The sequence below is a fragment of the Canis aureus genome, chromosome 29 (assembly GCF_053574225.1).
Source record: "Canis aureus isolate CA01 chromosome 29, VMU_Caureus_v.1.0, whole genome shotgun sequence".
In the NCBI taxonomy this organism is placed as follows: Eukaryota; Metazoa; Chordata; class Mammalia; order Carnivora; family Canidae; genus Canis; species Canis aureus.
Window position 1 is genome coordinate 9722478 of NC_135639.1, and position 24332 is coordinate 9746809.

The 24332-nt window shown below is 38.3% G+C and overlaps 1 protein-coding gene across 13 annotated transcripts in view; it reads left to right on the forward strand.

Moving 5' to 3' along the window:
* ATE1 (arginyltransferase 1) overlaps positions 1–22013 on the forward strand; it is a 165388-nt gene extending 143375 nt beyond the window's left edge. For 12 of the 13 annotated variants that reach the window (XM_077877384.1, XM_077877386.1, XM_077877382.1 and 9 more), the window contains one exon: positions 18645–22013. In XM_077877384.1, coding sequence (XP_077733510.1) covers positions 18645–18823 — 179 coding nt within the window. In that variant the 3' untranslated portion in view covers positions 18824–22013. The remainder of the gene's footprint in view (positions 1–18644) is intronic. The other variant, XR_013367741.1, reaches the window with a different exon arrangement.
* Positions 22014–24332: the final 2319 nt, after the last annotated feature.

The following is a 24332-nucleotide window of genomic DNA, read 5'->3' on the forward strand; positions in this document are numbered from 1 at the left end:
GTGTTTCTTTCTCTCTTTCTTAATGTATTAATAATCCATTCCGTCTTACTGCTGAGTAGTCCATGGTATGGATGATTGTTGTACCACAGTTATTTACCTGTTGAAAGACATCTGGGTTGTTTTCATTTTAGGACTCTCACCAAAAAAAAAAAAAAAAAACCCACTGTAAACATTTGTTACACGGGTTTTTGTGTACACTTATTTTTTGTTTCTCTGGGATAAATGACCAAAAGTGTAATTGTTAGGTTCTGTGGTAAGTATATGTTTAATTTCTTTAAAAAAAAAAAAAAAACTTAAGTTGCCAGACTGTTTGCAGAGTGGCCGTATCTACCATTTTATATTACCACAGATGTGTATAAAAGTCCCAGTTTCTTCATATTCTTGCCAGCATTGGTTTTGTTATTGTGTGTGTGTTTTTCTAATAGGTGAATAGCAGTGTCTCACTAGGGTCTTACTTTGTGTTTCCCTGATAGCTGATGAATATCTTTTCATGTGCTTATTTGCCGTCCATAAATTCCCTTCAGTAAAATGTATCCTTGTGTCTTGTTTGTTTTTATATTGTTGAGTTAGGAGGATTCTTTATACTTTTTAAAGTTGATGTAAGTTATTTTCTAATTTGAGCCCCAATGTGGGACTCAAAGTCACAATTAAGAGTTGCACACTCAAAAAAAAAAAAAAAAAGAGTTGCACACTCTTCTGACTGAGCCAGGCAGGTGCCGCTCTTTATATACTTTAAATACAAGTCCTTAGTAGCTTGTCTTTTTGTCCTTTGTTGGTTTTCACAAAGCAAAAGTTTTTAATTTTGATGCTGTCCAAATTTATCATTTTTTTTCTTTTATGAATCATGCTTTTGGTGTTGTGAGAACTCTTCACCAGGCACTAGGTATCAGAGATTTTCTTCTGTTAGTTTTATACTTTTAATGTAACATATGATTCATGAGTTAGTGTTTGTTCAAGATGTAAAGTTTAGATCAAGATTTGTTTTTTTGCTTATGGATATCCAATGCTCTAAAACTGTTGGTTGCACAGGCTCTTCCTCCACTGAATGGCTTTTGCATTTTTATCAGAATCAGTTGGCCAGACTTGTATGGCACCGTTTCTAGATTCTCTATTCTGTTCCACAGATCTGTGTGTCTACCCTATGTAAACACTACACAGTCTTGATTACTTGAGCTATGAAACAAGTCTTGAAATTGGGTAGAATGATTCTTTTCCAACTTTATTCTTTTTCACAATTGTTTCAGCTCTCCCAGTCTTTCTGTATAAATTTTAGAATAAATTGCCTATATCAATAAAAGTACTTGCAAAGATTTTGTTAAGAACTGTTAAATCTATATATCAACTTGGAGAGAATTAATATTTTTCTCAGAAGTCTTCTAATCCATGAACATGGATTGTCTATGTCTTTATTTAATCTTCTTTGATTTCTTCTATCAGCCTTGTGTTGTTTTCAGCATGTAAGTCCCATACACGTTCTTTTAGATTTACAGGTATTTTTTTCTTCAAGTAATTATAAATGGTGTGGTTTTTTATGTTTCGCAATTTCCATATGTTCATTGTTAGTATATTGAAGCATATGGGCCTTTTAAAATGAAATTATTGGGGTGCCTGGGGGGCTTATTTGGGTAAGTGGCCAATTAGATTTCAGCTCAGGTCATGATCTTGAGGTCCTGGGATCAAGCCCCGAGTCAGGCTCCAAGTCAGGCTCTGAGCTCCCCCTCTCCCACTCATATGTGCTCTCTCTTTAAACTAAATAAATCTTTAATAAATAAATAAATAAAAATGAAATCATTTATTTCAGTTGTGGTAAAATTACATAAAATGTACCATTTTAACTATTTTTAAGTATAAGACACAGTGCATTAAGTTCCTTCATGCTGTTATACAACAGTCACCACCATCCATCTCTAGAACTTTCTTCATGGTCCCATATCAAAACTCTGTACCTGTTCAACAATATATCCCATTCCTTTCTCCCTCAGCAACTGGCAACCACAGGTCTGATTGCTGTCTCTATGAATTTGACTATTAATTTGGGTTCATTCATAGTTGTAGCATATGTTAGAATTTCATTTCTTTTTAAGGTTGAATGATATTCCATTTGTAGGTATAGACCATATTTTGTTTACTCATCCATCCATTCATGTACACTTGGGTTGTTTCCACCTTTTGGCTGTTTAAATAATGCTGCTATGAACATGGGTATTCAAGTATCTCTTTGAAACCCTGATTTCGGGGATCCCTGGGTGGCTCAGCAGTTTAGCACCTACCTTTGGCTCAGGGCATGATCCTGAGGTCACAGGATCGAGTCCCGCATCGGGTGCCCTGCATGGAGCCTACTTCTCCCTCTGACTGTGTCTCTGCCTCTCTCTCTGTGTGTCTCTCATGAATAAATAAATAAAATCTTAAAAAAAAAAAAGAAAGAAAGAAACCCTGCTTTCTGTTTTTTAGGGCCTAAGTCCAGAAATGGAATGCTGGATTATATAATTCTAACTTTTTTGAGGAAGCACTGTACTGTTTTTCCAAGTGGCCATACTATTTTACATTCCTACCAGCAGTGGTGCAAGCATTCCAGTTTCTCCATATCCTTGCCAGCACTTGCTGTTTTCTGTTTTTTGGGTTTTTTTTTTTTTTAAGATTTTATCTATTTATTCATGAGAGACACACACACAGAGAGAGAGAGAGAGAGAGGCAGAGACACAGGCAGAGGGAGAAGCAGGCTCCATGCAGGGAGCCCAACGTGGGATTCGATCCTGAGTCTCCAGGATCACGCCCTGGGCTGAAGGCAGCACTAAACCGCTGAGCCACCTGGGCTGCCCTGTTTTCTGTTTTTTTGACAATAACCATCTTAATGGGTGTTAAGTGGTATTTTATTGTGGTTCAGTTTGCATTTTTCTAATGATGAGTGATATTGAGCATCTTTTCATATGCTCATTGGCCACCTATAGTCTTCTTTGGAGTAATGTCTTTTGCCTGTTTTGAATCAACTTACTTGATTTTTCTGTTGTTAAGTTTTAGGGGTTCTTTATATCCAGGATAGTAATCTCTTACCAAGTGTGTGATTTGAGTTCAGATTGTGAGTTTAGTTGATTGTTGTATGTTCTATTTTTTATCCTGTGATTTTGCTGGGCTCATTTACAGTCCTAAGGATATTTGTTTTATAGGGCCCTTAAGATTTTCTACAGACACAATTACGTCATATGCACATAGGGAAAGTTTAATTTCTTTTTTTCCCATCTGGGTGCATTTCAGTTCCTTTTCTATCTTATTGCATTGGCTAGAACTTCCAGCACTATTTTGAATAAAAATGGTGAAGATAGAATCCTTGCCTTATTTCTAATCCTAGGGGGGAAAGCTTTCATTCTTTATCAAGTTAAGGAACCACCCCCACCCCCCGCAATCCTGGTTTTCTGAGACTTTATCATGCCTGGTTGGTTGTTGAATCCATCATGTGTATTTTCTACATTAGTTGATGTGACTATGTAAGTGTTTTCTCTGAACTGTTAATATGAGGGATTATATTGATTGGCTTTCAAATACTGAAATCAGTGAATCAGCCTTGCCTTCTTGGAATACATGCAGCTGCTGAATTCATGTTTGCTAACATCTTGTAAAGGATTTTTGCATCCATATTCATAAGGATACCGCTTTGCGGTTTGTCTGATTTAGGTCTCTTCTCTTTTATTTTCTGAAAGAGATTGTGTAGAATTAGGGTTAATTTTTATTTAAATGTTTGGTAGAATTTTCCAGTGAAACCATTGGAGCCCAGAGATTTCTTTTTTGGAAATTAATTACAAACTCGATTTCTTCACTAGTTATAGGGCATCTTACATTATCTATTTCATATTGGGTGAGTGTGGCAGTTGATGTGTTTGTTTTTTTTGAGATTATTGTCAGAAAGTTTTCTTTTGGGATGCCTGGGTAGCTCAGTGGTTGAGCATCTGCCTTTGGCTCAGGGCATGATCCTGGGGTCCTGGGATCAAGTACCGCATCAGGCTCCCTAGAGGGAGCCTGCTTCTACCTCTACCTGTGTGTCTGGCTCTCTCTGTCTCTCATGAATAAATAAATAAAACCTTAAAAAAAATAAGAAAATACGTATTACATATAATAAACCAAATTCTAATGCAGTGGCTCTCAACTTTGGTTTCATAGTAGAGTCACCCAGGAAGTTTCAGGGAATTCTGATGTTCAGCATACAGTGTGGAGCCATGAGAGTCTCTGGGAGTAGGGCCTATTGATAATGGTACAGAAATACCCTATCATGCAGTCAGACATACAGGACATCTTTAAAACAACCAGGGCATGAATCTAAGGGTATGGTAACAATTTCTTGCAATTGACTTTAAAAATAGTGCTCTAGGACAGAGAATTACCAAAACCCCTCTCAAAAACAAAAAACAAAAAAACCTAAGAAACCCATCACAGAAAACAAACACCAAGGCTACTACAGTAGGGAAATTTGTATGCTACCACATTCATGTGGCCATTTTTCATTCCTGATCCCATTAAAGCTTCAGAATGGAGAATGTGACACTCAGGTGTACCTTAACAGTGCAAATAAGAACATACAAAATAATTTTGCTTGTCTTTTTATATCTTCTATAATAATGTTTTGCCTGCTAATTTTGTATTAGAAGTCAGCAGACTTCCATTTAATTTTATTTGTAATTTTTTTTTAAGATTTTATTTATTTATTCATGAGAGTCCTGGGACTCCAGGGTCACGCCCTGAGCCAAAGACAGATGCCTAACTGCTGAGCCACCCAAGTGTCCCATTTTATTTGTAATTTGATAAAGTAACTGTGGAAACGAAAAAACCCAATATATTAACAGAGATGAGAGAAAAAGAGAGATTATTGATAGTTCCTTAAAAATCAGTTCAAAGACCATCAAAACACTAGGAGTAAGAGTCAGTGGTATCATCTATTGTTAAATGCTTTGTTATTGTCACAGCTTTACGTTTTAGAAAGTTTTTTTTCTTTTCGGATTTTTAAACCTAAAACTGGTTGCTGTAATCTCTCTGAAAGTTAAGTAATATTAGTGATACAAATAAGCCTTTTACAAAACTTGGATCAGATTTTATCAGGTTTGATTTTCACCAGGTAATAAATTAACTTCAGATTTTCTCAATTACTCATTTGCTACATATTTAACTGCCAGTAGCATGTTTAATATTCTTCACAGTATAGTTGGAAATGCATAGCTAAAACAACAGTAATAGTTTACACATTTCTAACTAGTAAAAAAAATAGTTTTTGGACTTTTTTTTTTTTTTTTTAAGTTTTAAAAAAAAACAGCATCACTCCCCGGGCCCAAGGGAGGCGCTAAACTGCTGAGCCACCCAGGCGTCCCTACATAGACTGTTTTGAAGATGTTTTAGGTCTGTAGAAAAATGGAGCAGAAAGAACAGAGTTTCCATCTGCCTCTGTCTCCCACCTCCAGTTTGCCCTATTATTAACATCTTGCATTAGTGAAATAAGCCAATTTGATCCATTATTATTAACTAAAGTCCATATTTTCTGTTAGGGTTTGCCTTATGTGTTGTACATTGTATGAGCTTTGACAAATGTATAATGACATGTATCCGCCATTACAGTTTCCTACAGAGTAGTTTCATTGCCCTGAATATCCTGTGTTCCACTTATTTATCCTCCTACTTCCCTGCCACAAACCACTGGCAACCATTGATTTTTTTTTTTACTGTCTTCAGTTTTGCCCTTTCCAGAATGTCTTAGAAGTTGGAATCATACAATATGTAGTCTTGTCAGATTGGCTTCTTTCACTTAGTCATATGCATTGAGTGTTCCTCCATGTCTTTCCATGGCTTGAAAATTCATTTCCTTTCATCACTAACAGAGAAATTGTAAGACTAATACAAAGAACTTCTGCGCACCCTTCACCTGGGTTCCCCAGTTGTAAAGATTGGCCTTCTCACTCCTCCCCACACACACACACTGTATTTTTCTTCTGAACCATTTGAGAATAAGTTGCAGATATATTATGCCATCATTCTTAAATATTTCGGTGTGTATTTTCTGAAAATAAGAATACTTTCCTACATAACCAGCCATCAAGACCAGGACAGTAGCAGTGTTCTGTCACCACCATCTATCTAATCCATAGACCCTGTTCAGATTTCCCCGATTTTCCCAGTAATGGCCTTTATGACACAAAAATTCATTCACACACGTGCACTATTTCCCATTTTCTTTTTTTTTTTTTTTTTTTTTATCCAGAATGCAAGTCAGGATTGCATACTGCATTTACTGTCATGTCTCTTTAGTGTCTTTTTGTCTGAAACTGTTCCTTGGTATATACCCTTATCATTCATTACCTTGATATTTTTGAAGGCACCATCCAGTTACTTTGTAGAATATTCCTCAGTTTTGTTCATCAGGTGTGTCTTCATAATCAGATCCAGGTTACATTGTTTTGGCAAGAATCCCCTAGAACTGATGCTGTGTTCTTACTGCATCGTCTGAGGAGGTGCACACTGTCCTCCTCCCCAATCTCACTGCTGGGCAGTTGAATTTACATCACTTGGTCAAGTAATAAATGCCAAGTGTCTCCACTGTAAAATCAGTAAGTATTTTGTATATATTAATAAGTAATAAGTATTGTGTAGGGAGATCTGGTGAGATAATATATCTTATTCTATCGAACTTATGTCTGCTAGTTCTTACATTCATTAATGATGGTTCTTGCTTGAATCACTTATTGAGATGGCTACCAAATGATGATTTTCTTTTTTTTTAATGATGATTTTCTAATTCCATCATCCCTTCTCCTTCTATCGATTGGCGTTCCACTGTGAGAGAGAACAGTCCCTTCTCCCTGTTTATCAGTGTGGGCTACTGGAATCCTAGCATTTTAGTCAATGTGTTATAATCCATTGCTCTCATTATTTCGAATGTTCAAATTGTCTCAGATATGGCCAGAAGGAACCTTTTCTAAGTGACTCCTCTGTTCTTTTGACATATCCCCATCGTTTGAGCATTTACTTACTTTGTGGCACAAAATATTCCAGGCTCATCTTGTACTTTGCCTGATCCAGATCTGCATTCAGACTTTTCTCTTCGGAGCTCTCATTTTTTTTCTCATAGAGAGTATATTTAGAAAACAAGATCTGGCCAGTAAGTGTGCTCATCACTGCAGGGGTCTCTTTGTTTCCAAGTCCTCTCAGCAGACAGCTCTAGAACAGAGATATGCGTGTCTGTGGATGTGCACAGGTGTGCACACATACACACACACACACCTACTTTTACATCTACTTGTCTTATACAATGTATAAGAAATGTAAGTTTTCCCCAGTACCTCCAGTTCTAATCCAACACAGTAGGATTTGTTCTAGTCTTCTGTCTGTCTCTCCCTTCTCTGACAGAGAAATCTGACTCCCATTGTTCTCAGTATATGTATTTATAGAACCATTTCCCTTGCATGTTACTAATCACTTGACCACAGGTCAGAGGTTGCCCAGTCCTGCCAACCTTGAATTTGCAGATCACCTCTCTGGCTCCAGCCCCACCCCCTGCACACAACAGCAGCTGTGCAAACTAACTTCCCCTTTGTCTTGGAGAAATTCTGTAATGGCATGTTTTGTGTGTTTTAATTTACATTTCTTTCATTATATTGCCAGGGTTTTTAATTTTTTTAAAATTTTTTTTAGGTCTTATTTATTCATGAGAGACATAGAGAGGCAGAGACACAGGCAGAGAGAGAAGCAGGCTCCACTGTCAGTTTTTAACGTCGCCTTTATTAGGGTAAACATTGATGGTGAAATAGGAAGTATTTGAGAGTATTTAAGGGTTGAAACACAGTAGGGGCGCCTGGCTGGCTCAGTCAGTGGAACATGCAACTCTTGATCTCAGGGTTTTGAGTTTGAGCCTCACGTTGGGTATAGAGATTACTTAAAAAAAAAAAAAAAAAAAAAGTCTTAAAAAATAGAACAAAAATTTGAGAGAATACAACCCTTATCATCAGAAGAGGGTTATTTATTACCATTTTACTTAAGATAACCAGTATTAAATCCTGCTAGCAGTTGCTGAGGCAGGAGGTAAAGTTGGTGTGAGTTTTGCACACAATTGACTGTGGGCCTAATATTGTCCTGTTTTATTCAGGTGACCTTATTCTGTGAGCTAGGAGTTATTTTTAGTTACCATTGTATGATGAGTTTAACCAAATTGCATTTTTTTCTTTAGAAAAGTGGTATTTCACTGAGGCAAAAAGGAAAAAAAATGAAATAAAAGATATCCAGGTTAGAAAGGAAGAATTTTGTAAAATTATTTTTATTTGCAAATGAATGATCTTGTATGTAGAGAATCCTGAAGAATGTACTAAAAAACTATCAGAACTAATAAATGAGTTCACCAAGATTGCTGGATAAAAGATCAATACACGTACCAGAGGGAAGGTGGATGGGAGGATGGGTTAAATAGATGATGGGGACGGAGGAGGGCACCTGTTGTGATGAGTACCAGGTGATGTGTGGAAGTGTGGAATCACTATATTGTACACTTGTAACTAATGTTACACTGTATGTTAACTAGTTGGAGTAACAAAAATCAGCTTTATTTCAATACACTTGCAATGAACAATCTAAAAGGGAAATTAAATTTACTATTTCACTTATAATAGCATCAGAAAGAATTACTGTTAGGAATAAATTTAACAGAGAAGTATAAAACTTACAATCTGAAAAATACAAAATATTTTTGAAAGAAATTACAGAAGACCTGAGTAAATGGAAAAACATCCCATGTTTATGGATTAGAGGACTTTATATTGGTGAAATGACAATACTCCTCAAACTGATCTACAGATTAAATGCAATCCTTACTAAAATAACATCTGGCTACTGTGCAGAAATTGACAATTCTAAAATTCACCTGAAAATTAAAGAAACCCAGGGTTGCCTGGATGGCTGAATCCATTTAAGCATCTGCCTTCAGCTCAAGTCATGATCCTGGGGTCCTGGGATCAAGCCTCACCTTGGACTCCCTGTTCACCGGGGAGTCTGCTTCTCTCTTTCCCTCTGCTCTGTCTACCCCACCCTGCTTGTGCTCATACACTCTCTCTGAAATAAATAAAATCTTTGAAAGGGGAGGGATCCCTGGGTGGCTTAGCGGTTTAGTGCCTGCCAGCGGCCCAGGGCGTGATCCTGGAGTCCTGGGATTGAGTCCTACATCAGACTTCCTGCAGGGAGCCTGCTTCTCCCTCTGCCTGTGTCTCTGCTTCTCTCTCTCTCTCTCTCTGTGTCTCTCACAAATAAATAAATAAAATCTTAAAAAAAAAAAAAAAGAACCCAAATAGCTGAACAATCTTTTAGAATAAAATTAAAATTGTGTGGTTGTGTCATATAGACAAACATATATATGTCTGTGGACTAGGATTGAGAGTCCAGAAATTAACTCTCATACTTCTGGTTGATTTTCAAAAATGATACCAAGACAGTTCAGCAAGAGAAAAATAATCTTTTCAACATATAGTCCTGAATATCTACACACAAAAGAATGAAATTGGTTCCCTATTTCACAACATATACAAGAATGAACTCAAAATGGGTTGTACCAAAATGTAAGAGCTAAAACCATAAAACTCTTAGAAAAAATAGGAAGAAATCATCATAGCCATGGATTAGGCATGGTTTCTTAAATATGACACCCAAAACACAAGCAACAAAGTGAAAGAATGAATAAATTAGATTTCGTTAAAATTTAAAAACTTTTATAGTTCCAGAGACACCATCAACAGACAATCCATAGAATAGGAGGGTGTATTTGCATATCATATCTGATAAGGATCTAGTATCCAGAATATATAAACAACTCTTATCACTCAATAAAAAGCTCAGATTCAAATGGGCAAATGATGTGAATATACATTTCTCCAAAGAAGATATGTGAATGGCTAACAAACACATGAAAAGAAACTCAGCATCATTAGCCATCAGGGAGATGCAAACTAAAACCACAGTAAGATATTTCATTCCCATTCAGAGTGACTGTAGTCAAAAAGACAGGCAATAACAAATGTTGATGAAGATGTGAAAAAACTGGAACTCTTATACACTGCCAGTAGAATATAAAACAGTACAGCCACTTTGGAAAACGGTCTTGCATTTCTTCAGTAGGTTCAACACAGAGTTATCATATGACCCAGCAGTTTCACTCCTAGGTATATTGAAAAGGGAAAACACACAGAAACTCTGACAAATGTTCATAACATTATAATAGTCTAAAAGGATAAGTAACCCATTTGTCCATTAACAGGATAAGTAAAAAACACCGTGTCCATGCAATGACTTATTATTTGGTAATAAAAAGGAAGGAAGTGCTAATTCATGCTGCAGTATGGACACACCTTGAAAACACTTTGCTCAGTAAAAGAAGTCACAAAAGAACATGTACAGAGATAAAATAGATTGGTCTTGGGACTAGGGACATTGAGGGGGATGGGGACTGTTAACAGGTATGGGGTTTCTTTTTGGAATGTCAAAAATGGTCTACAAATTGTGGTGATGGCTGCACAGGTCTGTGAATATACTGAAGACCATTGAATAATTCACTTTAAGTGGATGATTTGTATGGTCAGAGAATTACATATCAATACAGCTATAATTAAATGGTATTTTACATAAGCTAAGCTTAGATTTGTTTTCATTTTGTCCAAAAGAACATTCCAAGTGAAATGACTAGCAATGTTATTCCTTATGGATTACAAAACTGTAATTCTCTCTGATTGCTTTTGGATTCCCAAAGCAAATGTTTAAGTCTCCCCACCAAGTGGACTTGAAGAATTAGCTAATTGAGCTGAGTTCATTTCTGTCACATATACTGTGTGTTCTTTTGCCTGGCCCTTTTCTGTCCAGACTGAAATATTCCTTTCATAGATTGTCCCCTTCCTCCCCACAGTGATTGAAACATTTATTAATACTACCTGTCACTCAGAAATATTCTGAATCATATTTGGTTTTGAACTTTCCAGACTTGAGTTTGGTTTCAGAGTTGAGTTCTATCTTGCCTCTCCAAAATTTCACATTCTTCCATTATTTCACAATTTTACCCAACTCTGTTTAGCTTCATTGACATTGCCAGGTCTGCCACCTGTACCACCATCTTGATGAGAAACTATAAAGTATGTAATTTGTTTTCATGTTTATGTAATAATGCTGTAGCAATAAATAAGAAAGTAGACTGTTTCATCATCTTCTGGAAAACCTAGACATTTTAAGAATAATGAATGAGTTAAATCCCCGTAAAAACAAGTAAAGCTTTGATCTCTAGATTCTTTTCCTTGGAAAGCACTTGTAAGGCACATTTCATCTCCTATAACTAAATATCAAGCAGTCGTTGCCCATCATGACGAGTTTTCCTTGAAGATTAAAACATCATAGATCTAACAGCATATTTATATTGCCAGTAATCAAATGTTCAACTCAGAGAATTTGCAGGATTGTTTTGGTTTTTATTTTACAAAATTAAATCGTGATACATTAGAGAAAGAAAAAGTGGAAGAGATCCTTGTTGGCACACATTTCGAAGACCTCTCAGTAAGCTGGCAGTTTCCCTTGGTTGAGATGGCAAATGGTCTTTAATCTCAGAATGGATTTTTCTAATCTCTTTGGGGCCCCCTCAAGACGATGCCTGTTGGGCACCTGGGTGATTCGGTTGAGTATGCTTTCCGTTTGGGTCATGATCCTGGAATCCTGTGACTGAGTCCCACATTTGGCTTCCTGCTCAGCGGGGAGCCTGCTTCTCCCTCTCCTGCTCCCCCTGCTTCTTTCTTACTCTCACGCTTTCTCTCTCTTGCTCTCTGTCAAATAAATAAAACCTTTATTTTAAAAAAAAGAAGAAGAGGCCTGTTGTACTGTATGGATTTAGCTGTGTAGGTTTTTGTCTACAAGCACTGATGGTATTTGTCAGGCAAGTGATTGAAGGTGATCATAAATGGTTTTGTGAGGATTGGGATGCAATTTTTTTTTTTACTTTAGTAAATAAATCATAACTTATTTTTGGTATTTTCAGTATTTGGAAGGATTTTTCTTGTTTAGGTTTTAAATTGGTTTTAGTAAACACACTAAGAATCAAAATTAGCCTTCATTGCAAATGTAACTAGTGATAACAACACTGCAGATTGTTAAGCCCAGAAGTGAATTGTATTTTGTCTATATTGATAATCAGTGGTTTTTGAAGTGTTTTGTTTTGTTTTGTTTTGTTTTTTTAGCAATTAGACTTTATTTTCTACTTTGTTTTTTTTAGAGAAAGGAAGAATACACAGACAAACAGGAGGGAGGGGCAGAGGAAAAGGCAGAGAATCTTAAGCAGACTCCACACTCAACGTGGAGCCTGATGTGGGACTTGATCTCACCACCCTGAGATCATGACCTGAACCAAAGAGTCGGTAAAGAGACATTTAACCAACTGAGCCACCCAGGCACCCCAGTTTCTGAAGTTTAATACAGTATACCCATTGAAAGAGTGACGGATTTGATTTTTTGGCCTTAATTTAAGGTATAGGTAGAATGTGATCCAAAACTCCTAATATTTAAATGCATCCTCTGAAATTGTTAAGCACTGGTAATGTGGGTGGAAGTTTGGTGAGGCAGAGAGAAGAGCAGGAGAGAAAGGGCTCTGTGTGGGGGCCTGACATCACTCTATTTCTACATTCTTTGAGTTTTTACAAGCATTACTTTTATGATTAAAAAATCTAAAATTTAAGAATTAATATGCTTATTATTGGGTATTTATGTAGAATAGCTCCCAGGAAATTTGTTGAGTTAGTTCAAGTTATTGAAATGTCAAGTTTTAAAACATTTATAAAAGTATACCCTTCCTTTGTTTCTCTTACTATGTGGCCCTGCATCCTCTCTTTCTGGCAGCTGTGGAGTCTCATCTTTGGGCAGAATTCTAGTTTACATTTCAAGTTTGACTTGCAATTTAAGTCTTTTTAGGTGGGGAAAGAAATGCGTTAGTGCTACTTCTTATCTTTATGATGTTTCAGTGCCTTTTGTATGGTCAAAGTGTTTTAATGGAGAAACTAAAGAATTTGAGGTAATTAAGAAAATTAATTTGTATTTCAATAAATTAATAAAAAGCTTTAGATCAGTGAATTGGTGATTGAGTCAGTGCCATTTAGTTAGTGTTAGTGATGATAGCACTAACCTCACACATTTCCAAGGTATTTGAGCACCACAACCAAATACATTTGCATCTTCAAATGACTTGGATTTATTAACACTAATTAGAATGGGGAGAGGATTTTAAAATTCATTTTTATCTCTTTTTTGTAATTGCATATGACATTAAAAAGTGAATAGCTAGTTGATACCTACTTTTTAAGTGTATTGTGCATTTGACTACTTTGACTCAGAACAAGGCCTCAAAAGTAATTGGAGTAAAAAGAACGGGGGGGGGGGGGGGACTTGATTGATTTCTGTGCTATAAAGCTCTCTAAAAAGGCTAGAAGTTAAGTTAGACGTTTTACGAAAATTAATTATATATGTTTAACAATAGATGCAGTGACATCACAAGCCCACTTGGAATTCAGTGGTTTGAGCTTGCATATTTGTAGTCTTTCTCCCAAATTTGACATGCATATAATTTTAAAACTCTTCCTGTAACCTTAATAAAGAGAAATGAGGGGATCCCTGGGTGGCGCAGCGGTTTAGCGCCTGCCTTTGGCCCAGGGCGCGATCCTGGAGACCCGGGATCGAATCCCACATCGGGCTCCTGGTGCATGGAGCCTGCTTCTCCCTCTGCCTGTGTCTCTGCCTCATTCTCTCTCTCTCTCTGTGACTATCACAAATAAATAAAATTTAAAAAAAATAAAAATAAAAAAATAAAGAGAAATGAAATCTGTATTTTGACAAACGAAACGCTACAAAATTTCCTACTCTGTTGGAGGAGCATTTTAAAATACTTGCTATAAATTCTACACAATGATGGGGTTTTTCCTAATCTATTTTTATTTTTATGTATCATATTAGAAAAGAATAAAAGTTAGAGAGTTCCATTTCATTCTAGATAAAATGATGGCATATCAGATCTTACATTTTTATTTGCTAGAGGGTTCCAGTTTGAATCTTAAAGTATGTTTGTCCTAAAATATTTTAGGATAAAGCTTTAAATGGTTACACATCATTCTATAAAGTGTTGTGCCCAAGATTGCGAATCCGAGAAACCACAGAGGAGCCAACACCGAACACATGAGGGTTTATTTACAAGCTCGAGCCTGGGTCCAAGTATATCCGACACAGCAGAGCAGGGACTTGGACCCTGAGACTAAGAGGCTTAGCAACTTTATAGGGGCCAGTGGCCAATGGGATGCGCAGAAAGTTGCACAGTCATGTAGGTCTACAGGCAGGTGGCCGATTGAATTACATTTTACCCTAAAGTATCCATTTGAACCGGCCCATCACTGAGCCGGATTTCCAATTAGGGTGTGCCCTCTGCTTGACTAGGGTGGGGCAGTGCCCTATGCAATAAGCAGGTCATGAGGGGGTGATACAGGAGGTGGCGGGTGTAGCACAAAATGGAGTTAGTCCTGCTCTGCTTGTCCAGGGGTAGGGGATTTTTGTTAAATTTCCTGGGTCCCACATAAAGCTAAATATAGATATGTTGTAGGGCCATCAGCAAATAGTCAAGAAAGAATTTTTGAGATGATTTTGGTGCAAAAAGATGCTTTTATTACAGCACTGGGATAGGACCCGGGGTCAGAAAAGAGGTGCATGTTTGCTGTAGAAAGCTGGTGGTTATAGGCTTGGTACTCAAGGGGGAGGGAACATGCATGGAGTATTAGATCATAAATATCTTCAAATCTCTACTCCTAAAACTACTTTTGCAAGATTTCTCTGGTGCTTATCATTCAGCTTGATTTTAACTGTTGGTGAGATGTTACAGGCAGTCGTGAGACCCTTTAAAAATGTAGCGACCAGCACATATTTGATCCTTATCCGAACTCTGGGGGGGGCTCTAGGTCAGCCTTCTGGGCTAAAGGTGAACATTTTTCTGCTGCTTTCTCTCATCAGACATACTTTAAAATTCCAGTTTGAAAAATTCAACGTTTTAGATTTAGAAGATTTTGTACAGTTTTGCCAGTGTTCTTCTCTCCTTTGCTGTTCTCAGTGACCTTTACCAGATTTCTGTTTGTACTTGTCTGTTGCAGTGTTTGGATATTAACATGCCTGAAATTGACATCAAGAACCAGGTTGTTGCCTTTTTCCTTTATCACTTGCCCTAGTAAAGGGTGTGGAAACCTAGTAAATGCTAAATATTTCATTGTGTTAAAGTATGTGGATTTTCTTCTTCAGCTGGACAAAGTAATTTGTTAAGAATACGTATTTTGGGGTTGGTATGTTCACCAAGAACACCAAAACCACTTCAGGTACTTACAACAGAGAACATTTAATGCAGGAAATTGGGGATAACAGATAGTGTAGTGTTGCTGAGAGCCGGGCAAGGCACAGTGACGCAGAGATGAGCAGCAGCCAGAAGCCATCACCACTATGGGTCACTCCTGAGCCACGCCAGGGCTACCAACAGAAGCTGGAACCTTGACCACTTCAAGAGTAGCTGGAGCTGCTGCCAAGAAGCAGAGCCAGGGAAGAAAGAGGAAAGGTTTTGGGGAGAAACCGTGGCTCCATCTCCCTTCACTACAGCCTCTTGCAGCACAGAGCCAAACAGTAGAAGCAGGGAGGGCAGAGGCCCAGACATGGCACTGGAGATAAAACAGCAGGAGTGAGAGGATGGATTCTATCCTCTGCTTTGATCGCCTCTGAACGTGTCCTGGGGAAAGTGAAAATCTAACTACACCAACACTCAGTTCTGTGGACCTGAGGGCCCTCTGGCTGGCATCCTGGGTGTTCCCCTTCCCTTCATGTCAGCATACCTTCCCAAGCAGGTTCCATGTGGACCAACGTGGCCTTCTCTGACAATGTAGAACATCTTTTGGGGCAACAGTGCATGATTAGCTTGCATCTATCTCCCTATAACAAATTTCTGAACAGGTGTAGAGTGCAGTCAATTTTGGAATGCCCTAACTCACTTCATCATCTTCTGATGATTGAGATAATCCTATGATACAAGTCCATAAAATGGGTTCTCTCTCTCTCTTGCTTTTAGATATTGAAAGTATAGTGTGACTTCTGGGTCTTCTGAACTGATCTTGGATGATTAATCCAGATTAATTCATGAATACCCAGTAGAGGAAACAGCATCAGTTGAGGAAGAATAAACATTTAATTGTTGCTTCCATTACATAATAAAAAGCGGTGTAAATATTCAAAAACATAGAGCCTCGTGTGAGGTGCCCAATAAAATGTTGAATTCATAGCAACTCTATTGTGAAAGCCATCAGGACCTTTGTGATTTGACTTGAAGTTTACAGCTGAAAGCCCTGAGAAATCTTCTAAAACAGTCCTTCTGTTGAAAAGGAAACTAGCATTTCTACTTTTCATTTTCAGAAGACCCAAATTAACAAAAACAAAATGTGTAAATCAACCTTAAAAACAACTTTTTAAAATTATAAAAGCCTTATGCCAATTATAGACAATCCACGAAATGGTGAGAGTATGTATATGTGTGTATGTTTCCTACACCGTGAAAGGCCCCGGTTATACTGCTGCCCCCAGAGATAGACTCATTCATTCATTCAGCGAATATGTATAGGGAACCTACTGTCAGGCATTGTACTAGACTCTGGGGAAATATTAGTGGGCAGAGCAGTCAAAATTTTTTCATTTAATTTGTATTCTCATAGGACTTTTGAGTGGAAAAGGAAACAGGCAATAAATATGTATGTCAGGTGGTAGTCCGTGCAGTGAAGGGAGTTCAGGAGAACAAAGCGGGGATGCTGTTTTATAGAGTCAGAGAAGGCCCTCTGAAGAGCCAGCATTTGAAATAATCTGATGAAGCAAGAGGGCGAGCCATGTTTTTCTGGAGAAAGAAGGGGTCTTTCTAGGCAAGTATTGTAAAAAGGTTGATGCATATTTGCTCAGATTTTTCCTGTGCATATACTAGGCTTATAAATAACAGTAGTTTACTCTGTACCTTTTCTTTTTTTCACTTAACAGCCTCTTCCTTTGTCTTTTTTTAATAGCTATGTAACATTTTATTATATGCATTTACCTTAACAATTTGACCAGTTCCCCATTAGTGAACATTCGGGTTGTTTCCAGTTTTTCAGTATTGCAGAGAGTATGACTATAAACATCCTTATGCACATATATAAATACTAGCATGTGTATTTTTCTACAACAGTGGTTCTCAAACCAACTTATTTTTTAAATCATTTTTTAAATTTTGTCTATTCATTTATTGTAGAGAGAGAGTTGTAAGTGGGGGAAAGTGGGGAAAAGAATCTCAACAAGAGTGCTGAGCCCAATGGTGGGGGTGGGGGTGGGGCTTGATTTCATGACCCTGAGATTGTGACCTAAGCCAAAACCAAGAGCCTGGCACTTAACTGACTGAGCCACCCAGGCGCCCCAACTCAACCCACTTTAAAAGGCTTAAGAAAATACTGATGCTTAGGTTTTATTCAGACCAATTTCTCAGTCAGGATGTCTGGGGATGGGATCCAGGGCTTTTTTGATATTTTTTAAAAGTTCCTTGGATGATTCCAGTATGTAGTCAGGGTTGAAAACCGCAGCCGTAGGACAATTGTTAGCCGTGGCCTGAGTCAGTGATGGAAGACATCGTACATTCTAGTAGGTAGTGTAAAATTGTTCCCTGTATTAGTTAGAATTAGGAGCAACTGCCAGTAGTAGAAACCTTAAACAAGATAGCTGCTTCTTTCTATGAAATTCTTTACATAGGCAGGCCAGGGCTGGTGTAGTAGTTTTATTACACAGAGTCCTCAGGCACCCAGGTTCCTTCTGGCTTTGTTGTTGCTGACCTAAGGGAAATCTAATGTCAGGCTCAGAGAGAGAGAGAGAGAGAGAGAGATTGCTCCTGCCATGACATTAACGTTGCAAGCAGCACAGTGAAGGAAGGGTTGAAGGGCACAGACCAGCTCTTCTCCTAAGAGATGCACAGAAACCTCCACAGAACACTTCTGCTTGTATCCTGTTGGCCAGGCTGGGACACAGGCTTTCTTTCCTCCAGGCCACCCATGTGTCCTATAGAAGCCAGGGCTCTGTTTCAGTGACAAAAGAGGAGAACCAAGAGCCGGAGCTGCCAGCCATCCCTGCCCCGTCCTGTAAGGATCTGCTCCCTGCCCCCAGAACCTGCACCCCCAGTGCCAGGACCAGCTCAGCTCCAGTCTGCCCAAGCCACTGGGTCACAGAAAGCTTCATTGCAGCGATGAAAACCTCAGACAGTACGTGGGCATGGAGGAGAGACAGAATCAGTTCAGACTCAGGAACGGGGTGGTAAACTTGACCATTAAGAGAAAATAGTGTGTTGAAGGCCAGTTTTTTAATTGCCTCCAATTCCTCCTGAATCCGCTCTCGGGGGAGGGACCTTGCAGCAGAGTATCACCACTAGCATCCTTAGTCCAAACCCCACACACTCTCGCTTAAACATCCTTCCTGCTCAAGGAGGACCTCTTCATACATCATTGTTACTCAAATTGAATACTGTTCAATTCAGATACGAAGAGGAGTTTCACATGGGGCTTTCCTTAATGACTGTTTTTTTTTTGTCCTTGCAGTGGACGAAGGTCGCAGTAAGGAACCCGACCGTTTGCAGGTGTTCCATAGGAAAGCCATAATGCCCTACGGCATCTATAAGAAGCAGCAGAAGGACCCAAGCGAGGAGGCGGCCGTGCTGCAGTATGCGGGCCTGGTGGGGCAGGTGTGCTCCGAGCGGATGCTGCTGCTGCGGAACTGACCGGTACCCACGCTGCACCTGGGGAGACCCCCAGCCTACCCCCAGTATAGATGATTTTTATTTAGACTCTTCTATGGCTTTTCTAAAATATTTGTGGCAATGTATTTGTGAGACTCTCCTGGTTAATATAAAGATTTTAAAAATATGTTGTGCCCTAACCTCTGAGTGGGGCTTTATCATTTTGGAAGTTTGCTTTATGAACAAGATACGGTATAAATGTCTCGTGTTACTCTTTTGGAAAACAAAATTAATAAGTGGATCTTAAGTCATTTAAATCACCGTTGTGCTTGTTTTGTGAAAGAAATTACAGCAGGCTTTCCTCAGATCCATTTACGACATTAGTTTCTGCTACGAGACTGTAAAGATGGGGAAGAAGGTGGGGAGTCGGTTTTATCTCTTCAAAAACGTCCTCTCAGGAGAACGAAACTATTGTTACTCAGCTCAGTCTTACTGCCGAATGTTATATAGTTAATGGAAAACTCAGAAAAAGAAAATACAAACCTGAAAGAAAGGACGACGTGTGAACATCACACGTTCATTTACCCAGGACAGTCCCCATCGTGTCTGTTGTCTTGACATGCTTGTTTTGTTCTAGAATAATTATTACTCTCATATAATTTTGCTCTCAAAAGTATCCCAGTTTGGACAACAAGATATATGATTATCCTAGTTGTATATATTATTTGCTCTATTTTTAAAAATCTAAGAAATGGAGGTTTTTGTAGGTCTTTGTTTTTTTGTTTTTGTTTTTAATGTTGGCTCCTGCCTTGACCTAAGACCCATCAGAAGTGACTTTACACTAATTTTTTCATTCCTTAGAACTCAGGACACTTGCCCTTGGTTATTGATTAAAAATTAGTTAATATCTGACCACGTTATAGCTGGGCTACAAATCACGTTTAATGAAGCGTAGGAATCACTTTGACCTCTATTCTAGGGCAAGAGGTGGAGCAATCCATGTCTTGCCCTTTGATTTGGGAATCAGCACATGCTAGCTCCTTCTCCTCACCTTCTTCTGGCCCCTCACCCAGTCAGCAAATGTCCCTTGTCCACCACCATCAGGCTGGCAGGCACTGTGCTGGGGGAAGGAGGAGACTCAGGCGGATCAGGTCACAGTTAGGACCCAGTTGTGTTGGAGTCGATCAAGGACCGGGGAGGGTTAGTTTCCTCTGCTCTTTCTCAGCCGATCCCCATCTGCTGCCGGCTGCTTGGCCACTGGGTTCATTCCATTCCCCATTTTGCTTATTTCCTATTGATCTTTTTTTTAAACCGTATTATAAAACGTAGTACTTTGAAACCCACTACTGATGTGAAACTTTTGTCTCCTAAATGCACTGAATTTAGATAAGACATTAGAAAATAATTTCAGTTAGCTAAAAGAAGGATTATGAAACATTGATTTTAAAATTCAACATCCAAATAAACTGTGTATTTATTCATTTCTGAGAGGGTGTGTGTGTGTGTCTGTGTAACACCAGCCGTGTACAGACACATTGCCAACTGAGGATAGAGTAGCAGGGAAAGCCATTTTCTCTGATCACATAGATTTTTCATTCTTTGGGATTTTGTTCTACAAAATAGTCTCCCAAGAGTATTTGATGGGCTCTTGTTTGGAACTGCCTTCAGAATCTACAGAACTTTTTTTCTTTTGCCCTCATAAGTTGAAGATAGCTTAATGTTTTTAGGATTACAAAATGATACTCACTGTAAGCAATTAAAACATTAGTAAAACCATAAATAAGAAAGTAAAATATAATCTGAAGTTCAACCATACCAGAGAAAAAATTGTTATATGTCTACACACATATAATTTTCTTATAAATAGAATTATGTTCTATACACCATTTTGTGGGCATACCTGAATTGTGGAAGACATTTCCAGGTGGGACTTGAGAAGTGTTACAAGTAATCTGAGTACGTGGAAAGTCAGCGCGGTGGGGTGGGATCTTGGTACCCTTGGCTTTGGAACATTCACGTTGATGCCACCTCATCACCCCCACTTTCATCCCCATGATTGGCAGGACGGCAGCACTAAAGATCACAACTCTTGAGTATGCCTTGAAGAGAAAACTTGACTCTTACATCATACCACAACTCTGGTTTCCTCCTGCAGAATTCAGTTAGGGTTCCTTCAGAGGAAAGTGATCCATCACTCCTGTCTGAGAACCGGGATGCTGCGCCTGAGGGCGGCAGTGGTCAAGGTTGGCTGCAGTGAGCCACCAGAGAGAGCTGGGCGCAAAAACTCTTACTCCGTTACTGTATTCATGTGCTGTTCTTTTGGAAATAGACTGTCTATTGATCCTAATGAGTTAATTATTTGTTCCTTTGAGCCCTGGCTGAGTGAGGATTAATCGCGTGCTAGGAAAGGACAGCAAGGCAAGTGACCCTGCTTTGTCAGTCGACATGCAGTCTAGCTGAGAAATCTGGTTTTATGTTAATGGCTTTCATCCAAAGAAAGACACTTGAGAACCTTTCAAAGACAGTTTCTATCTTTTCAAGGCTAGAAGCTGTGTGTTTACCGTCTTAGAGTTGTCGTTCCTTTCTGGATGCAGGTAAATTCACACCTGCCTCCTTGTCTTGGGAGCAGAAATGTAATCAAGGTTTCCCAGCTGCCATCTTTATTTAAATTCTCCCAGTTCTGTGAGATTTTTGTTATTTTTTTAAAATGTAATCTGAGCACTTTTTTTAATATTCTATAAAAGAGGCTATTACCAAATGAATATATTATTCATTTGATTAAAATTATTTAGATAAGAAATTATTACTGTTTATCTTTGCTTTCAGACAGTGTATCCTATTTTTTATCCATTTTTCAAAATATCACTTGTGTGCTGTTTCTTAACATATCGGACTCTATTATGTAAATGAACCTTTTCAGATTTCTGAGCAGTATATGGTTTGATTTTATAGGCTTTATACTATTTCAGTGTGAATAAGAATGAGAAAGAATATGATCAGTTATCTAGAATGTGTTGGTGGTTGCTAACTTTAAAGAAAAGGAAATGAAATGGAAACATAATGTTTGAATTAGAATTTATTCAAATATGTATTCTTTTCCAAAAGAAAACCAGTGACTGTAAAGCAAAACAAGTTTGATTGCATGTGATATTTTTTTGCTCTTGTGTATGCATTTTGAACAGTCCATTTGATAAAGCTTGAATGGAAAAAAATAAAGCTGTTTCTATCTCCAGTGGCTCCAGCTGGTCAGTACTTTTAAAAGACCTGTGTTTCCATACTTTTCAGTTTTTTACTACATTTTACCTGTAGTGAATATGCAGAAAACATTGGCTATATGAATCATCGTATCTCATTTACAGTAATTATGGGAATTCCAGATCATTTGGTTACCCAAGTCAAAGCATGATGGATTGCTTTCTCAGGAATAAATAAAAATAAATCTCACTTTAAGTGAAACATCTGAGGACGCCTGGGTGGCTCAGTGGTGGAGCGTCTGCCTTCAGCCCAGGGTGCGATCCTGGAGGCCTGGGATTAAGTCCTACGTCAGGCTCCCTACATGGAGCCTGCTTCTCCCTCTGCCCCTGCCTCTCTCTCTCTCTCTTTCTCTCTCTCTCTGTGTCTCTCATGAATGAATGAATGAATGAATGAATAAATACCTAAAAAAAAAAAAAAGTGAAACATCTGGATTTCACATGATAAATTGGGAAATAGACATTCTTTTACCCACAGGGATTAGAAATAGGATCTAGATAGCAAACTCAAATATAATTTCTCTTAAAAAGCTTAGTTTATAGAGAAATTTTCATAAATGTCTCATAAAGCAAAATTTGTTTTTATCATTCACAAATAGTCCACAGTATATTTATGGAACACATTTACAAGTGTTTTGGGGGTTTTTTTTTAAAGTTTTTTTTTTTATATTCATGAGAAACAGAGAGAGAGAGGTAGAGACACAGGCAAAGGGAGAAGCAGGCTCCATGCAGGGAGCCTGATATGGGACTCGATCCTAGGACTCCAGGATCATGCCCTGGGCCACAGGCAGCGCTAAACTGCTGGGCCACCCAGGCTGCCCAGTGTTTTGTCTTTTTATAGTAAAGAGGACCCTAGTAGGTTTGGGGTAAAAATGAAGCCTATTTTCCAGGTGATTTAAATATTGATTATAAGTCCCACTGATATTTTTTTTTTTCCAGAATGGAAATAGCTTTGTTGTTTTTCTTATTTAAAGGGGGCAGGGTTCACCAGGGAGTGCTTAGGCAGTATAGAAAAATATACTGAAAAAAATACAAGATCACTTACTATGCCATCAGTAACCATCACCACTGCCATTCACATTTTTACGTTGTACCCTTTCAGACTTTTTTCTACCTACGTGTATGTATATGTCTTGTTTTATTTTTAAATAAAAATGGAATCATGCCATGTATATTGTTTCATAATTTTGCACATTTTAATCTATTTTGAACATGAAAATAAATGAGGAAGAATATAATAGTTTTAATGGCTGTCCAATGATAGTCCGCTGTGTCTAGTTATCTTTTGAGAAAGGGAGCTTAAGACTTGAGCCTCCCCCCACCCTCATGGGCACTCGGAGTTGCAATTGACCATTAATGGTTCACACCCTGTCACGTGGTTCTTACCTCTCTCATAGCCCGTCCCTGTGCCTTTCCCCAACAGTAGGGATTTCCTCCGAACTCAAAGGTTCAGAAAATGTGTAGCATTTATTTATTTATTTATTTATTTATTTATTTATTTATTTATGTAGCTTTTAAAACTTAGTACCACCTCCTCTCATTGTCCCTCAACTAAATATTTTCTGGGAGACTATCCTACCATTTTTACAGTTTGAATGCCTCTAAAATCTCCAATTAGAAAATGCCTTATTTAAAAACTTAGGGTTATTTAAAACAAATTAAGGTTCTGATTCATTGATTCTTTATACAACAGAAGCCCTTAAAATGGGTACCTGGGGGGCGCAGGGGGGCTCAGTCGGTTAAGCATCTGCCTTGGGTTCAGGTCGTGATCTCAGGATCCCGGGATGGAGCCCTGTGTCTGGCTCCTTGCTCAGTGGGGAGTCTGCTTCTCCCTCGGCCTCTGCTGCTTCCCCTGCTGTGCTCTCTCTGTCAAATAAATAAAATCTTTTTAAAAAATGGGATACCTGAAAACAGTGGGCCATCATTAATTTAGCTAAGTTTTTTACTTTGAAAAATATGTTGGCTTTTTAAGATTTACTTCAAAGTAAAATTGCATTTTTATATTCACTTGGTTGTCACAGTTGGTATCTTCAGTCCAGTCCTGTCCAGGAAATAGTTTCCTATTGATGGTCTAATTTCCAATTAGACCAGGAATTAAAGTTTCTAAATATATTTTGCATGCCAAATTTTCACTCCTTTAGAACTTCAAAATAGCTTGCAGATTTTTACACTTGGGTTTCTCACCACATCTCTCCACCTGCAATGTGAAGAAGCAATTCCAAATGGAAGTGCTGTAAACAATACAAAACCTGGGGCGCTTGGAGGGCTGTTGGGTAAGCACCTGACTCTTGATTTTGGCT